General features: G+C 40.9%; 1 protein-coding gene across 3 annotated transcripts; it reads left to right on the top strand.

Moving 5' to 3' along the window:
* Positions 1-534: 534 nt before the first annotated feature.
* LOC111966684 (proliferation-associated protein 2G4) lies at positions 535-13,426 on the top strand. Of its 3 annotated transcripts, none has more exons than XM_023991548.2 (12): positions 535-685; positions 5,038-5,166; positions 6,842-6,947; positions 8,891-8,960; positions 10,345-10,501; positions 11,110-11,188; positions 11,887-11,965; positions 12,130-12,263; positions 12,453-12,547; positions 12,638-12,765; positions 13,027-13,080; positions 13,176-13,426. In XM_023991548.2, the coding sequence occupies exons 1-12, from the start codon at positions 601-603 to the stop codon at positions 13,239-13,241; spliced, it is 1,182 nt and encodes a 393-aa protein (XP_023847316.1). In that variant the 5' UTR covers positions 535-600; the 3' UTR covers positions 13,242-13,426. The 3 variants fall into 3 exon arrangements, with proteins under 3 accessions (XP_023847316.1, XP_023847325.1, XP_023847333.1); XM_023991557.2 differs by lacking the exon at positions 535-685 and adding an exon at positions 824-897; XM_023991565.2 differs by lacking the exon at positions 535-685 and adding an exon at positions 893-911.
* Positions 13,427-16,158: the final 2,732 nt, after the last annotated feature.

Here is a 16,158-nt window from a genome sequence, read left to right as displayed (position 1 = left end):
CACATTTTATTTGTCACATGTGCCAAATACATCAGGTTTAGACCTTACAATAAAATGCTTACTTAGGAGCCCTTAACCAACAATGCAGTTCAAGAAATAGAGTAAAGAAAATATTTACTAAATAAAAGAAAGTAAAAAATTTAATAAATGTAAAACAATAAAATAACTATAATGAGGCTGTATACAGGGGGTACAGGTACAGAGTCAATGTGCAGGGGTACAGGTTAGTCGAGTTAGTTTTTACATGTAGGTAGGGGTAAAGTGACAATGCATAGATAATAAACAGCAAGTAGTAACAGTGTAAAAACAAAGTGGGGGGTGGGAGGTGTCAATGTAAATGGTCCGGGTGGCCATTTGATTAATTGTTCAGCAATTATGGACTTTTTTCAAATGTATATAACAACTTTCCAAACTTGTTTAGCATTATCTACTTCAAATATGACATGATTCCATTATTTGTATCAGTTATTATCACTTTCAATTGGTGACTTGTATTTTGAAGTCGAACCGCAAATTCCACTATTGTGGCTAGCTTCACACAGGTGTCGGTCTTGGTGCCGACACATTAGGAAGTGTGTTGTAAAGAGAGTAGCTGTCAAGATGTCTGACAATGAAGAACAAGAACAGACTATCGCTGAGGACTTGGTTGTCACCAAGTACAAAATGGGAGGTGACATCGCCAACCGTAAGTGCCAGATCGGGGTGACTTGCATTTAAATGAGGTGACCTGCTCTTGGCGGCCTTTCGTACAACACCAGCCTGATGTGTAGGCACAGACACAACCATGTGCTTTGACATAGTAGGCGCAGTTTAGAAACGTGTGATGGTGGAATGGAAATTGGCCTAGCCCTGGTATCCCAGTCTAGTGCTAGCAAGCGGACTTCACGACGTTATTTTGTGAGCAAAATTCAGTAAGCCAGCTAGCTATGGTTAACGGTTATTTTGTAAAGGACCGTGAACATAACGGCTAGCTAGCAAAAGTTACCTACACATTAATTATCAACAGTCACACCAGACAATAGTAACCACTATTGTATTTGTTAGGTAGATGTAGTTAGGTAGCAAACGTTATTTTTTGTATTGTCATAATCTTAGTTCACTGTTTGGGGAGCTACAGTAGTTAACGGAATGTATGTTTCCATGTCAACCACACAGCTAGGAAGTGGCCTTGGGGAAATTTGGTTACTTATGTCAAAACAAAAACCAAGAAACAAAAACTCTATGCACAAAGATTACTTTTTAAAAAATGTAACAAAAGTGTTTATAAAAATACGTTTACTTGATGAACAATGCAAATGCAAAGTTTTGTAACAGAATGATGGTTTATGCTGTTTGTGCCATTATTCTGTTACCAAACTTTGCATCTGTACTGTTAGAAGTAAATTCGTTTTTGTAAAATTCGGTGGAAATTGTAAAAATGCTGGCTTGTGCATAGAATTGTATGGTTTGTTTAACTTTGCAATTGTTGATAACGAAGTTACTGGAGATCTGAGACCAAGTAGAGACTTTTGGACGAAATGGATATGATATGGTAAAAGGCCGTTTATTCAGAGTAAAAGTATCAAGTACAAGCGTGCACGGACTCGTTCATTCAGCTCTTAGAGAACCTTCAGACAGAGCCCCGAAAACATAGTGCAAATGTATTTTATACAGGTAATAAAGTAGGTTGAGTCTGGCTGGTCTGGTCTTCTKGTTGGTCCTGATGAGTTGGGCGAGGTCCCCTTCAGGCTAGTATCACTGTCCCATTGGCTCTGAGTAGAGTTTTTTGTCTTCAGAAATGTTCAGCTAAAACAGGAGTTTAGGTGTGTGCGTAGATGTTCCTATTTTGACATATCTGTGTGTCTCTGTGAAATGTTCAGCTAAAACAGGAGATTTTGTGTGTGCGTAGACGTTCCTGTTTTATCAGTTTTTATGAAAGGTTTGCCTCAGCCCTCTGTCCTTGGGTGTGTGTGTGTCTCAGTATCTCGTGAAATGCAGACCCAAGCACCCTGTTGGTCAAGGCCTTTCCTGTTTTAATCAGTGTTTGTGTGGGGTTTGTGTCAGCCATCTGTCTCTGGGTGTGTGTGGGTCTCAGTATCTGCTTATGAGTTTGTGAGAAACCCTGTTTTGAAAGAAGTTAGTTATAACAACGTAATAGCAATATGCTTGTGTTATTTTAAATGGTATTTATTACACAATCATTTATTTTTGTTTGGCATACATTTAAAGTGAAAAATTTGCCTCCGCATAATTCTGTCGTCATGGAATTGCCACTTACTAGCAGTCATAACTAGCTAATTTAGCTAGTTCCAAGTAAAGTGAAATAGGTCTGGCTATATATGTGTACGTTTGTTCTGCCTAGCTGTAGTCAACTGAGACAATTTTACTGGGAAATGCTTAAACTTGTCAGGGAAATATTATTCCAACCACACATTATCTGGCTAGCTAGCTGCCTCACTGACAATTTGTTCACAGGTATTATAAATGGACAGCTAATTTCCTACCCAAAGCAAGTGGGCAAATTTTAAACTTTAAATGTATGCCAAACAAAAATAAATGATTACAAAGTTAAACAAACCATACAATTCTATGCACAAGCCAGCATTTTTACAATTTCCACCGAATTTTACAAAAACGAATTTACTTCTAACAGTACAGATGCAAAGGTTGGTAACAGAATAATGGCACAAACAGCATAAACCATCATTCTGTTACAAAACTTTGCATTTGCATTGTTCGTCAAGTAAATGTATTTTTATAAACACTTTTGTTACATTTTTTAAAAAGTAATCTTTGTGCATAGAGTTTTTGTTTCTTGGTTTTTGTTTGACATAAGTAACCAAATTTCCCCAAGGCCACTTCCTAGCTGTGTGGTTGACATGGAAACATACATTCTGTTAACTACTGTAGCTCCCCAAACAGTGAACTAAGATTATGACAATACAAAAAATAACATGTTGTTGGCATGACCGTAGTAGCTTTATGACACACAGAAATAGAATGAGTAGACGGGGCTCTTCATTCAAGTCAATGATGACATAATGGGTGGACTGGCAGCCATTTTGAGTGTAACCATAGCAGGAAGTAAAAGCAGGAAGTTTACCCTTCAATCTGTGCTGTGATTTGTTGAGCCACCTCAATTGACAGTACAAAAAATAACGTAGCATGTTAGGAGAATTGGGTTAGGTTAGCTAAAATGCCCCAAAATTCTACTGTTGACGATAATTTGACAAAGCTGTTTCCTTTCTAGACATGACACAGCTAGATCGGTGGAGGTGTTGAGCAGGAGGAGGCGCTCCGCAGACCATTTGTGTCCGGAAGTAATTTTGCCATTCAGTGTAGTGAATGAGCTCTGTAGAGTTGCTGTTTTCTCGTAAYTTGTGACATTCCTGGATTACTCATTATAGTAAGTCAGATTTAAACAGATACGATAGTCAGTTTAACAAAAGGTTAATAGGATGACTACACCGCTTGTGTGTGCGAGCATTGCAAAAATAAATTTTGAAATCTATATTGTTCAATTATTGCACCCACACTGCTCGCGCGCGCCAACGAGCGTCTGCGTTGCCAAGGGCTAACACGGACCCAAACTCGTGCACTATTGTGCATAAATGTATTTTGTCCCCCCACACCAAACGCGATCATGGCACGCAGGTTAAATTATCAAAACAAACTCTGAACCAATTACATTCATTTGGGGACAGGTCAAAAAGCATTAAACATTTATGCCAATTTAGTTAGCTAGCTTGCACTTGCTAGCTACTTTGTCCTATTTAGCTAGCTTGCTGTTGCTAGCTAATTTGTCCTGGGATATAAACATTAAGTTGTTATTTTACCTGAAATGCACAAGGTCCTCAACTTCGACAATTAATCCACACATAAAACGGCCAACCAAATCGTTTCTAGTCATCTCGCCTCCTTCCAGGCTTTTTCTTCTTTGAACTTATATGATGATTGGCTTCCAAACTTTCATCGTTACCATGACGACCGACAACACAGTTCGTCTTTCAAACACCCACGTGGGTATAACCAATGAGGAGATGGCACGTGGGTATCTGCTTCTATAAACCAATGAGGTGATAGGAGAGGCAGGACTTGCAGCGCGATCTGCATCACAAATAGAACTGACTTCTATTTTAGCCCTTGGCAACGCAGATGCTTGTTGGCGCGCACGGTGTAGTCAGGGTATAAGGGTACATAACTGTACATAGCTGGCGGTGTTGGCAAAATCACTACTTATCCCATCGAACCAAGCGAGGAGAGGCTGCTCGTTGTCACAGTTCCAAGACCAGTCAGAAACATCCAGCGCCAATGATGCCGGTGGATCTCAAAACTGAACTTGGATCCGCGTTAAGTAGCAATGATATCCTTCACCACCGTCATCTTACGACATCTCGAACCGGTCATGACTATTCAATAAAACAAATACTTTTGAAGTTTCTTTACAGCAAATTTCTTATTTACATAATTATATAACTAGCAAAGGAGTTTTGAAGTCGAGGGTGGAGTATTTATGAAGTTTGGTAATGAGGACGGAAACTAGCATAGTTCAAATGGGAAAACGAGCTTAGCCTTAGTGTGCATGTGTGCCCATGCGCACCTGGCTAATTCAGTAGACAGCTTTAAGTTTTTATGCACTGATATCAGGAGCTGGCAGAGAAAAGTTTGATTTAAACAATTCAGGGACTGAAACAAATAAATCAGATTACCTATATTTAAGGAAAGCGAATGGGTATACAATATCGAAATCCGCTGTAACTGTCAATAGTAAAAAAAATCCCAAAATAATAATGTTTGAATGAACCCTGAATACAATAAATTAACGATGAAGTAAATTCCGGACACGGTAGACTCCTCCTCCTTACCCCTCTATGGACAGGCTTCAAACTGACCTCATGATTCATACCCCAACATTGAACTCAGTTAAATGGCAGCTGATTCATCATGACATAATACAACCATGATGACATATTTGGTCTCACTTCTACACTCTTTTTCACCTYTAAAATGTCTCATACCTCTCCACCTCCTATTCCCCTGCCCTCTCGCTCTCTCTAGAGGCCCTGCGCATGGTGATTGAGGCGGCCAAGTCAGGAGTGTCTGTGCTCAGTCTCTGTGAAAAGGGAGATGCTCACATCATGGCAGAAACTGGCAAGGTCTTCAGGAAGGAAAAAGACTTGAAGAAAGGTAAAGGGCCGGGGTGGAAGGGGGGTAAAAGCTGGGTGAGAAGTGCAAGCGGAATGGGGTTACAATTGTTCTTAATGTTTAAACTGCAATTTTTTTAAATCATTTAAACGTTTAAAGGAAAAGAAATATCTTAAAATGACGTGAATTTACTATTCAGATATGATCCTGCGTATGACCGCTAGGGGGCAGTACAGTTCAATCTACCGCAGTCCTTGCTACTTACAGAAGACGCTCACTTTACTGCTAGTTAATGCTGTTTTAGGTTCCCTGCTGTGTCCCTCTCCTCCATGTGCTCAATTGTCAGTGCATGTCCCACTTTTCATTAATGTGATGGCTCGTTGCAGTGATCTATGACGGCGTGTTCATAGACATCCAACAATCTGCTGTTAACACCACGTATGGTGTTTGAGAGCTCGCGCTTTGTACTCGCAGAGCAATCATTGTATAATTTCACCATCCAGGTCATTACATTTTTTTCTACATAGCAGCTTGTAGACTGGTTCTAGATATGCCATCAGGGCAGTGAAGCCGACATTCTCTACCATTGACAATGGATGCATATCAACTGCAATAATTTCTGTAATCAGTGCTGTGATTTTCTCACTCCATGGTGCCTCCCTTTCAGATGATGGTTAAGTATTTCACCTGTATTGCCACTGTAGCTCAATTCCACCTTGCACAGTTTGTATTTATTTCACCACCTTCTCATTTAACTTCTCAAAGTATTGCCATACAGGACTTCACTGCTGTCCCTTCCCTGCCTCACTCTGCCATTTTGATAACTATTAACCGCAATGAGGTGTGGAGCGCTTTATATCCTTGGCAAATCATTTGAAAGATGCATATCTCCTACTAACGTTACAGAATTGTTGCGTTAGGTATTTGTTTAATTTCTATTTTCCCTTAATGATGATAATAATCGGCTATGAAAAGCCAACTGACATTTACTCCTGAGGTGCTGACCTGTTGTACCCTCGACAACCACTGTGATTATTATTATTTGACCCTGCTGGTCATCTATGAAAATGTGAACATCTTGGCCATGTTCTGTTATAATCTCTACCCGGCACAGCCAGAAGAAGACTGGCCATCCCTCACAGCCTGGTTCCTCTCTAGGTTTCTTCCTAGGTTCTGGCCTTCTAGGGAGTTTTTACTAGCCACCGTGCTTCTACACCTGCATTGCTTGCTGTTTGGGGTTTTAGGCTGGGTTTCTGTACAGCACTTTGTGACATCAGCTGATGTAAGAAGGGCTTTATAAATACATTTGATTGATTTGATTGATTGGGACCTGTTGGTAGTAGTTTTTTTATAACCGTTAACTATCCCAATGTCGTTTAAACATTCACACCCCTACTATGTAGTTATAAGAGACAGGTAAGACTGTTGGTCCTGTCTCCCATAAATGTTTATATAGGGCAGGTGGTTCAAAGCCATGCTTTCTTTTGTGAGGGGGACAGTATGTTGTCATACTGTCTCCAGATCAGAAACACATGCCACACATTCACAATGGGCCTGAACATGGCATGAGTTATTGAATATGTCAGTGAGATGACAGAACTATGAGGAGTGATATTGGTTGAAAAGAGGGACATTATTTGCCGTCAGTCAGGTCTCTCATAAACACTGAAGATTATTTTCAATTGAAGATTTGGTGGTTCTCTCTTCCCTCTTCCAGGAATTGCCTTCCCCACCAGCGTCTCAGTCAATAACTGTGTTTGCCACTTCTCTCCCCTGAAGAGTGACCCTGACTACACACTTAAAGATGGAGATCTGGTCAAAATGTATGAACCTCAATCTACAGTAACGTTACCCCTTCACTCTGTGTGTCTTCAGTCTCCCAAGTATGTGTTGTTTGTTATCTTGTTTGCTGTGTTCTCATGCATCTGATGGGGTCTCCTTGGCTGTTGACTTGTCGTCTTCGTTAGGTCTCGTCTCCCTGTATGTCTATGTGCCTGTATGTCTATATGGCAAACGATAAGTAAAGATTGGATTACTAGCCTTGTTCATCTGGTATTGGTGTCTAATTGTCACTATTGCCATTGTATAGTTGAACAAGCCTTTTCATCTTAGTTGTTGGATTGCCACTTTTGTCATCTCTCTGTTGACCCTCCCTTTTCTGTCTTCTGTCAATATAAGGATGTCACTGTCTGGAATATTGTGAGTGTTAAAGAGCCAACTATACTGAACAAAAATATAAACGCAGCATGTAAAGTGTTGGTCCCATGTTTCATGAGCTGAAATAAAAGATCCCAGAACTTTTCAATACACACAAAACGCTTATTTCTCTCAAATCTTGTGCACAAATTTGTTTACATCCCTGTTTAATGAGCATTTCTCCTTTGCCAAGATAATCCATCCACCTGACAGGTGTGGCATATCAAGAATCTGATTAAACAGCATGATCATTACACAGGTGCACATTGTACTGGGGACAATAAGTGGCTTCTCTAAAATGTGCAGTTTTGTCACACAACACAATGCCATTGATGTCTCAAGTTGAGGGAGCGTGCAATTGGCATGCTGACTGCAGGAATGTCCACCAGAGCTCTTGCCAGAGAATTTAATGTTAATTTCACTACTATTCATCCGTCGCAATCACCTCATGTTTCAGCATAATACTGCACAGCCTGATGTTGCAAGGATCTGAACACAATTCCTAGAAGCTGAAAATGTCCCAGTTCTTCCATGGCCTGCATACTCGCCAGACATATCTCCCATTGAGCACGTTTGTGATGCTCTGGATCGACGTGTACAACAGCGTGTTCCAGTTCCCGCCAATATTCAGCGACTTCGGCACAGCCATTGAAGAGGAGTGGGACAACATTCTACAGGCCACAATCAACAACCTGATCAACTCTATTCGAAGGAAATGTGTTGCGCTGCATGAGGCAAATGGTGGTCACACCAGATACTGACTGGTTTTCTTATTCACACCCCTACCTTTTTTGTTGTTGAAATCTGTGACCAACTGATGTATATCTGTATTCCCAGTCATGTTAAATCCATAGATTAGGGCCTAATGAATTTATTTCAATTTGGTCATATGAACTCTCAGTAAAAACTTTGAAATTGTTGCGTTTATATTTTTGTTCAKTGTAGATGATTATGCCAACTTATGTTGTATTACTGTAGGGCTGTGCCATTCTCTGAATCTGTTGAAAAGTCATATTTTTCATTACTATAACAAAAGGCTGGGTGTATCCTTCACTAGCAATGTCATTGTCATGGGTGCTGTCTTTGGAATACATTATGACCCCCCCTGCAGTATGGTTGTAGGTGAACAAGCCATATCCTCACTTGACACTTACCATAATATAATCACACAAATTAGACTGTTTAATTTATCTCTGACCTTGTCTTTTCTGTCAGTAAACTTTTTCCCATTTGATCTTTGGAAGCACAACATGACTGCCATTTTGTCCTTCTCTAAATGTATTTAATCATCTCATCTATATGTCCTTTTACACAATGTCATAGATATCAGCAACTGGTTTTGTATTTGTATTTTATTAGGCATCCCCAGCTACTCTTCCTGGGGTCCAAACACATCAAGACACTTACATTACACAAGATATAACAGGTCATCATAACATCGCTACACCACTACATGGTTGGCATAACGATTTCTGAATGTCTGATGAACTTCTATTTCCTTCATGACTTAAACATTTCCATCTCTCCTTTTCTCTTATCCTCTCCATCTCTGTCCCCTTTATTTCTGCAGTGATCTTGGAGTCCATGTTGATGGCTTCATCTCAAATGTGGCTCATAGCTTTGTTGTGGGAGCTACCAAGGTATGTACCGTTATGACCTAATGACTTGGAATTCTTAAGCCCTCATTGAAGAGATATATTCTGGAGGATTGAAAATGACCTCATAATTTTTTTGCCTCCCGTTTTGGACCTGAATGTATGGCTCATGCATGCATAATAAATTATCTACAGGCCTCTCCCAGCAGAAAAAAGGAACAGAATCCTTACATTCTAACCTGCCATAATTTAGTGCATGAGATCTACTTGCTCATTTCTGTCGTGCAGTGAACGAACGTGCGCTCTGAAGCAAGTGGGATGAGTGGCTGCATGCGCTTACCATTAGTTATTTTGATAACAGCGAAAATACATTGAATGCATGATAACTTCCTTGCATCAGAAGTTAGAAAGCCTCCTGAATTAGAAGTGAGATCTATTGGACCTAGGTAGTTGTTTAATTTCTTTCAAAGCATTTCTCTGCAAACCAGAGAATGCTGTGCGCTAAAGATGCCCTTGTAGCCACACAAATACATTAGCAGGTAATTGTCCACCCGATCACAAACACTGTACTGACAACCTTTAGTTTCTAAATGGTGTCGCTGGTGAATTTTGGAACATATTGCACAATAGGCTATAAGGTTTTTACCTTGTGCGCGTCCATCCGTTTGTCCCATTCGCCAATCATGACACAACACGCATGTTGATGCGCTCGAGAAATGCATGCTTTCACCCACTTTTTAGACAATGACATTGAGGGTAGAGCCGGAACGATACCAGTATCTCGATACTGGCAAGGAAACAAAACATGAAGCAGAAGGTACTTCTTTAGGAAAACAGCCCTAATGTTGGAAACAAACATCATTATGTTGTCATCCAGAGTCACATGTATTTATTTTCCAAGCTAAAGCACACAATATTTTACATACAGCAGGTTTTTAAAGGACCAAAGAGTTTGGTCTGCTTCGTGTTTTCATTACAGCCCCAGTTTTGGAGTGAGCCCAACATGCACACCACAGAGTTTTTTTTTACTCTCTTTGAGCACACGCTACAGAGGCTTGAGAACAATGACGTGAGGACGTTGTACACAATTGTGCACAATTTTCGGGATCCGTTTTGGCTCGTGAGCACTACTTTCACAACTACTGGCTGAAATTATACAAAACATCCAGAAAATATCTTTAAATCGCCCACATTAACTCCTTCRGGGTTCTGGCATGTGTGCCTAAATATTTTTGCTGTGCGACCACCAGTGTGCTGGTAAAAAAGTTATGATTTTAGCTTTAATATCTCAAATATTTTCCATTTAGCTCATAATTGTCTTTGTGTACTTCTACCTTTTTTCAATTAAGGTGCACGTGCTCCTTGAAAAAAAAAAATGAAAAAAAGGTCAACGTAGCGCCCTGACCTTACCTCTGCCTTGTACATGTAGGAGGCGCCAGTGACGGGGAAGAAAGCTGATGTGATAACGGCAGCTCATCTGTGTGCGGAGGCAGCCCTACGTCTTGTCAAGCCTGGCAACCAGAACTCAAAGGTGACAGAGGCTTGGAACAAGATCGCTCAGTCATTCAAATGCACAGCCATCGAGGGTGAGTGCCTTCACTAGTTGAGGCAGGAAGTCAGTTTTGCCCTGAGAGTTGACTCTGATTCATGGGTCTAAGATAGTGAATCAACGGTTTTAGCTGACCGTTTACATATAGACGTGTTGGTTGTTTAGCAACAAAACCGATACTTGCGCAACTATGGGGCAAAACAGACTGGGTTGGCATAGATTGTAGACAACATGTAAACTATAGTTAGTCTCCAAATGTTTATTGAAAACATGCATTTGCACAATGAGCACTTGTCTCTCAAATACATTGTTACAGTTGTTGGTTAACTAGCTCGTGAATTTTAATCATTAGCATTGACATGAAATCACTCAAAACGCCTCACAACAAGACATAGTATCAAAACATGATAAACTAGCTGAAATGAGCCACCTAAAATTCCCCACATGGCAGCTTATTGTAATTGTTGCTAGCCATCTGACCGTTCAGAATGATAACAATGCATGGCTTCCGTCCCCATCATGCACAACACAAGCATCATTTTCAGGACATTGTCAGCCAACCAGTCTATGAAGTTAACTGTTGTGTGACTGCAGTAAAATGTGGGGAGAAAACTGTTGCAATGGCTTTGTATCTTTTTGTTTAAGGTATGTTATCTCATCAGCTGAAGCAACACGTCATCGATGGAGAGAAAACCATCATTCAGAACCCCACAGACCAGCAAAGGTACATTAACGTCCAAGCACTTGAACACATGTAGAGAATAGTGCTTTGATGAAGTGCAGTACCACGAAGGCAGACAGCATGTTGCGTTTATATTTTTGTTTTGTATAAAAGTAAGTCTGGTTCACATCTAACAGCTGATATAAGAAGAGGAGACAAAACTAGCCAGTTTTTGAATTTTGTGTTGTGGAACTGAAGACGGAATGGCCGGGCATTCAAAAAGACAAGAAGTGAAGTTGAGTCAGTTTCCGTACTAACATGGTCTCTTTACACYGTGATGAAACATTGTTGCTCCTTGTTTCAGCAAGGTACAGTATTGTAGCAATCATGGAAAAACATGCACCCAATGGATTACCAAAAACAGGGCACACTCTGACTTCACAGAGAAATGTCAGCAAGTTAGGCTAGCTAACTCCAGCTAGCTAGCTATCCCCTCTGCTAGCTGTCAGTCAGCTTGGCTAAACAGTAAACACCGTTTCTGATTTGAGTCCAAGGCAACGCCTAGGAGCACATGCAGTCTGGAGCAGCACATGCAGTCATGAGGAGAACGATTTTTGTTGTTGTTTTTTGCTATTCGAACAGTTATAACGGTAATTTGGCCGATCCAAAATTCCATGACCGTCACAGCCCTAGTCACTAGGACTGAATGATAAATGACATGTGAGTTGCTCTGATTGGCTACTGTTGATGCCCATCTACAGGAAGGACCATGAGAAGGCAGAGTTTGAGGTGCACGAGGTCTACGCTGTTGATGTGCTGATCAGCACTGGTGAAGGGAAGGTGAGAGAGSGRGGGGGGGGGGGGGGATCCCAATGCCCCCATGCAGTAACATGGATAGAAAAGGGCAATATTACTTTGAGTCTGAACTATCCTTTTTTTATTTTTTATTATTTTCTTACCTGGCTAAATGTGACTGTCCAATGTTTCTATGCTCCTATACCCAGGCCAGGGATGGAGGCCAGAGGACCACCATTTACAAGAGGGACCCCAGTAAGCAGTACGGGCTGAAGATGAAGACCTCCCGCATGTTCTTCAGCGAGGTGGAGCGACGCTTTGACGCCATGCCCTTCACTCTCAGGTAGGATGTCCTCATATTAGAAATGTCAGAGAGACTTGTTATAACCAACCGCATCAACACCATAATCTTATCATTAAAGTCATAGACTTTTTTTTCATCAACCATCTGATGCTGTGAGTCAGGTGCTTTGACTGTCCATTGGAGACCTCCTCAGCTAACAGGTGTGTCTTGTTCCTCTCCTCTCTTCAGGGCGTTTGAGGATGAGGCCAAAGCCCGCCTGGGCGTGGTGGAGTGTGCCAAACACGAGTTGCTACAGCCTTTCAGTGTGCTCAATGAGAAGGAGGGTGAGTCTCTGCATCTTTCTTTTCCTATCCTCTGTACACTGTTTCTTTTTTCTAACTACTTGTCTCATTATCTCTCTCTTTGCTTCTCAGGAGAGTTTGTGGCCCAGTTTAAGTTCACAGTGCTGCTGATGGCCAACGGCCCCCATAAAATCACCAGCGGACCCTTTGAGCCAGAGCTCTACAAGTCAGAGCACGAGGTGCAGGATGCAGACCTGAGGGTAAGTAGGGCTTCCAGCTGGCTCCCAGCCCATGGCCTCAGGCAACCTGAATGGCACTTCACCGCTCATATTACATGAATAACTATATTAATGAACAGGGACTTGCACCTCAGAGCCTACACGTAAAGTAACTGCATCAGGGTATGAGATGGCATCTGAGGTTTTGACCAGTCTATTTCCACACTTAGCAGCTCTGTTGTGGCTCTCTTCCTTGGAAGACATTTCTTGATTGACAGCAAACAATCCCTCTTTCTCCCCCAGACTCTACTACAGAGCTCAGCCAGTCGCAAAACACAGAAGAAGAAGAAAAAGAAGGTATTTGATATGACAATGGTGAAAAACCAATTAATTCATAACATTCTGTTTGCTCTCTCCATTCTTAAATCGGTGCCTTGCTTCCTCCCTCCTAGGCCTCCAAGACTGTGGAAACCACTACTGGACAGCCAACCGAGGAGAGCAACAAGGCTGCAGAGTAGATGCCTACTTCTCTTCAGCCACACTGACACATACACACACACGCACCATATAACAAACTTAGAAAGTGAATCTAAATCTTCCCCAACTGTTAGCTCTTTTTGACCCTCATGTCCTTTTCTAGTATTTGGCCCATTGAATACATCTGATAGATTTGGAGTTGAGCCTGTTTGGAATGCTCTCAAATCTGTTGATTTTTTTGTTGTTGTTGTAGCCATTCAGTTGAATCTGGAGTCTGAAGAAGAGTCACATCCTTGTAACACATATATATGGAGTTTATTTTCCATTGATACTTAACTGGAGTATGAGATTGGGGAAACACATTTTTGGAATATGATGGATAAAAAACCTTTTCTAGCATTGTGTTTTTACACCTTATCGTTAGGTGATGTACCTGACTTCAGAAATGTTGCAATCTATAGGTGAAGTGTTATAAACTTTTTAAATTAAAAATGTCAAAACAAATTAGAAGTTTTGTTTTGATTAACTCAATTTTAACTGGATGATATTTGTTGGAAAATAATAGTTGGGTGCCAGTCACACTTTTAAATAATTCCAAACCCAAATGAGCCGACTTGGTACTTCTATTGTACGTGAATGAGACTGAGTTAGCAACTCAATCTTTTGGCCTCGAATCATATTTGGTTAAAGCGTTACAATTATTCAAACATGACAGTATTGAAAGGTTAAAGCACAGAATTTCGAAGACAGAATTCTTGCACCAACACCTGAAGAGTTACTATTATGGGAACAAACCCTGCTATACTTACTGGCACCCCCCCCCCTATTTCCTGGTAGGGGATTTTTAAGGGAATGGTGTTGTGCTGTTCAGTTTAAAAATCAATTTTTATTTTCAACAATAACAMATTTTTATCAACCAAATTAACCATTTTAGTGGAGCTTTTAAACAAAGTGTCTTCATTCAGAACTGCTTGAAATCATATTTTATGCAAATCTGTTTTTCAACTAAATGAGAGCATGTCATTAAATGGCAAGAAGCTAAATTGACAACAGTAGTACATGTTGAGATGTACTTTTTAAAGCATAACCAGTATCCAATACTTATTTGTACCTAATGAAATAAAATTACCTTTTAATATGTCTATGTTATTCTCTGTTGGAAGGTTCCAACAAAGCTATTGAGTCATGATCTGATCTGCACAGATATGAGTCAACATTACATATTAATCATGGTCCCCTCTCACATATCTGACAGTGAAAGCAGGCAATAGGTAAATTGTTGTAGTAGCAAGAACAGAAAGATTTTAGTGACAGGAAATAATTTGCCGATGTCTGTCAACATACAGTTCCTTCGGAAAGTCTTCTTTTTCCACATTTTGTTACGTTACAGCCTTATTCTAAAATGAATTAAATAAATACAAACCTTTCAGCAATCTACACACACTACCCCATAATGACAAAGCAAAAACCGAAACCCCTTATTTACAAAGGTATTCAGACCCTTTGCTATGAGACTCTTATTGAGCTCAGGTGCATCCTGTTTACCTTGATTATCCATGAGACGTTTCTAGAACTTGATTGGAGTCCACCTGTGGTAAATTCAATTGATTGGACATGATTTTGAAAGGCACACACCTGTCTATATGTCCCACAGTTTACAGTGCATGTCAGAGCAAAAACCAAGCCATGAGGTCGAAGGAATTGTCCGTAGAGCTCTGAGACAGGATTGAGTCGAGGCGCAGATCTGAGGAAGGGTACCAAAAAATGTCTGCAGCATTTAAGGTCACCAAAGAACACAGTGGCCTCCATCATTCTTAAATGGAAGAAGTTTGRAACTACCAAGAATCTTCCTAGAGCTGGCTGCCCGGCCAAACTGAGCAATCAGGGGAGAATTGCCTTGGTCAGAGAGGTGACCAAGAACCTGATGGTTACTCTGACAGAGCTCTAGAGTTCCTCTGTGGAGATGGGCGAACCTTCCAGAAGGACAACCATCTCTGCAGCACCCCACCAATCAGGCCTTTATGGTAGAGTGGCCAAACGGAAGCCACTCCTCAGTAAAAAGCACCTGACAGCCTGCCTTGGAGTTTGTCAAAAGACACCTTAAGACTCTCAGACCATGAGAAACAAGATCTGATAATATCAAGATTGAACTCTTTGGCCTGAATGCCAAGCATCATGTCTGGAGGAAACCTGGCACCATCCCTATGGTGAAGCATGGTGGTGGCAGCATCATGCTGTGGGGATGTTTTTCAGTAGCAGGGAATGGGAGACTAGTCAGGATTGAGGGACAGATTAATTTAGCAAAGTACAGAGATCCTTGATGACAACCTGCTCCAGAGTGCTCAGGACCTCAGCCTGGGGCGGAGGTTCACATTCCAACAGGACAATGATGCTAAGCACACTGCCAAGACAATGCAGGAGTGGCTTCAGGACAAGTCTCTGAATGTCCTTGAGTGGCCCAGCCAGACCTGAACCTGATCGAATATGTCAGAGACCTGACAATGGCTCTGCAGCAACGCTCCCCATCCAACCTGACACAGCTTGAGAGGATTGCAGAGAAGAATGTGGGAAACTCTCCAAGTACAGGTGTGCCAAGCTTGTAGTGTCATACCCATGACTCGAGGCTGTATTCGCTGCCAAAGGTACTTCAACAAAGTACTGAATAAAGGGTCTGAATTCTTATGTAAATGTGATGTTTCAGTTTATTTTGATAAATTAGCAATTTCTAAAATCCTGTTTTTGCTTTGTCATTATGGGGTAGTGTATGTAAATTAATGAGGGGGGGAAATAATTTAATCAAATTTAGAATAATGCTGTAACCTACCAAAATGTGGAAAAAAGTCAAGGGGTCTGAATACTTTCTGAAGGCAGTGTATATTACTTTTGACTGCACAGGCATAAAGCGTACACTATATATACAAAAGTATGTGGACACCCCTTCAAATTAGTGGATTTGGC

The sequence above is a fragment of the Salvelinus sp. IW2-2015 genome, linkage group LG1, assembly GCF_002910315.2.
Source record: "Salvelinus sp. IW2-2015 linkage group LG1, ASM291031v2, whole genome shotgun sequence".
NCBI classification, from domain to species: Eukaryota; Metazoa; Chordata; class Actinopteri; order Salmoniformes; family Salmonidae; genus Salvelinus; species Salvelinus sp. IW2-2015.
Note: the sequence above shows the minus strand (reverse complement) of the source record. Positions and strands in the feature narration are given on the sequence as shown.

Excerpts from the sequence above, each read along its gene's own strand:
- LOC111966684 (XM_023991548.2), top strand. The coding sequence starts at position 601 with ATGTCTGACAATGAAGAACAAGAACAGACTATCGCTGAGGACTTGGTT. Across the intron at positions 10,502-11,109 it reads CAAATGCACAGCCATCGAGG|GTATGTTATCTCATCAGCTG; the intron begins GTGAGTGCCTTC and ends TTTTTGTTTAAG. Across the intron at positions 12,548-12,637 it reads TGTGCTCAATGAGAAGGAGG|GAGAGTTTGTGGCCCAGTTT; the intron begins GTGAGTCTCTGC and ends TTTGCTTCTCAG.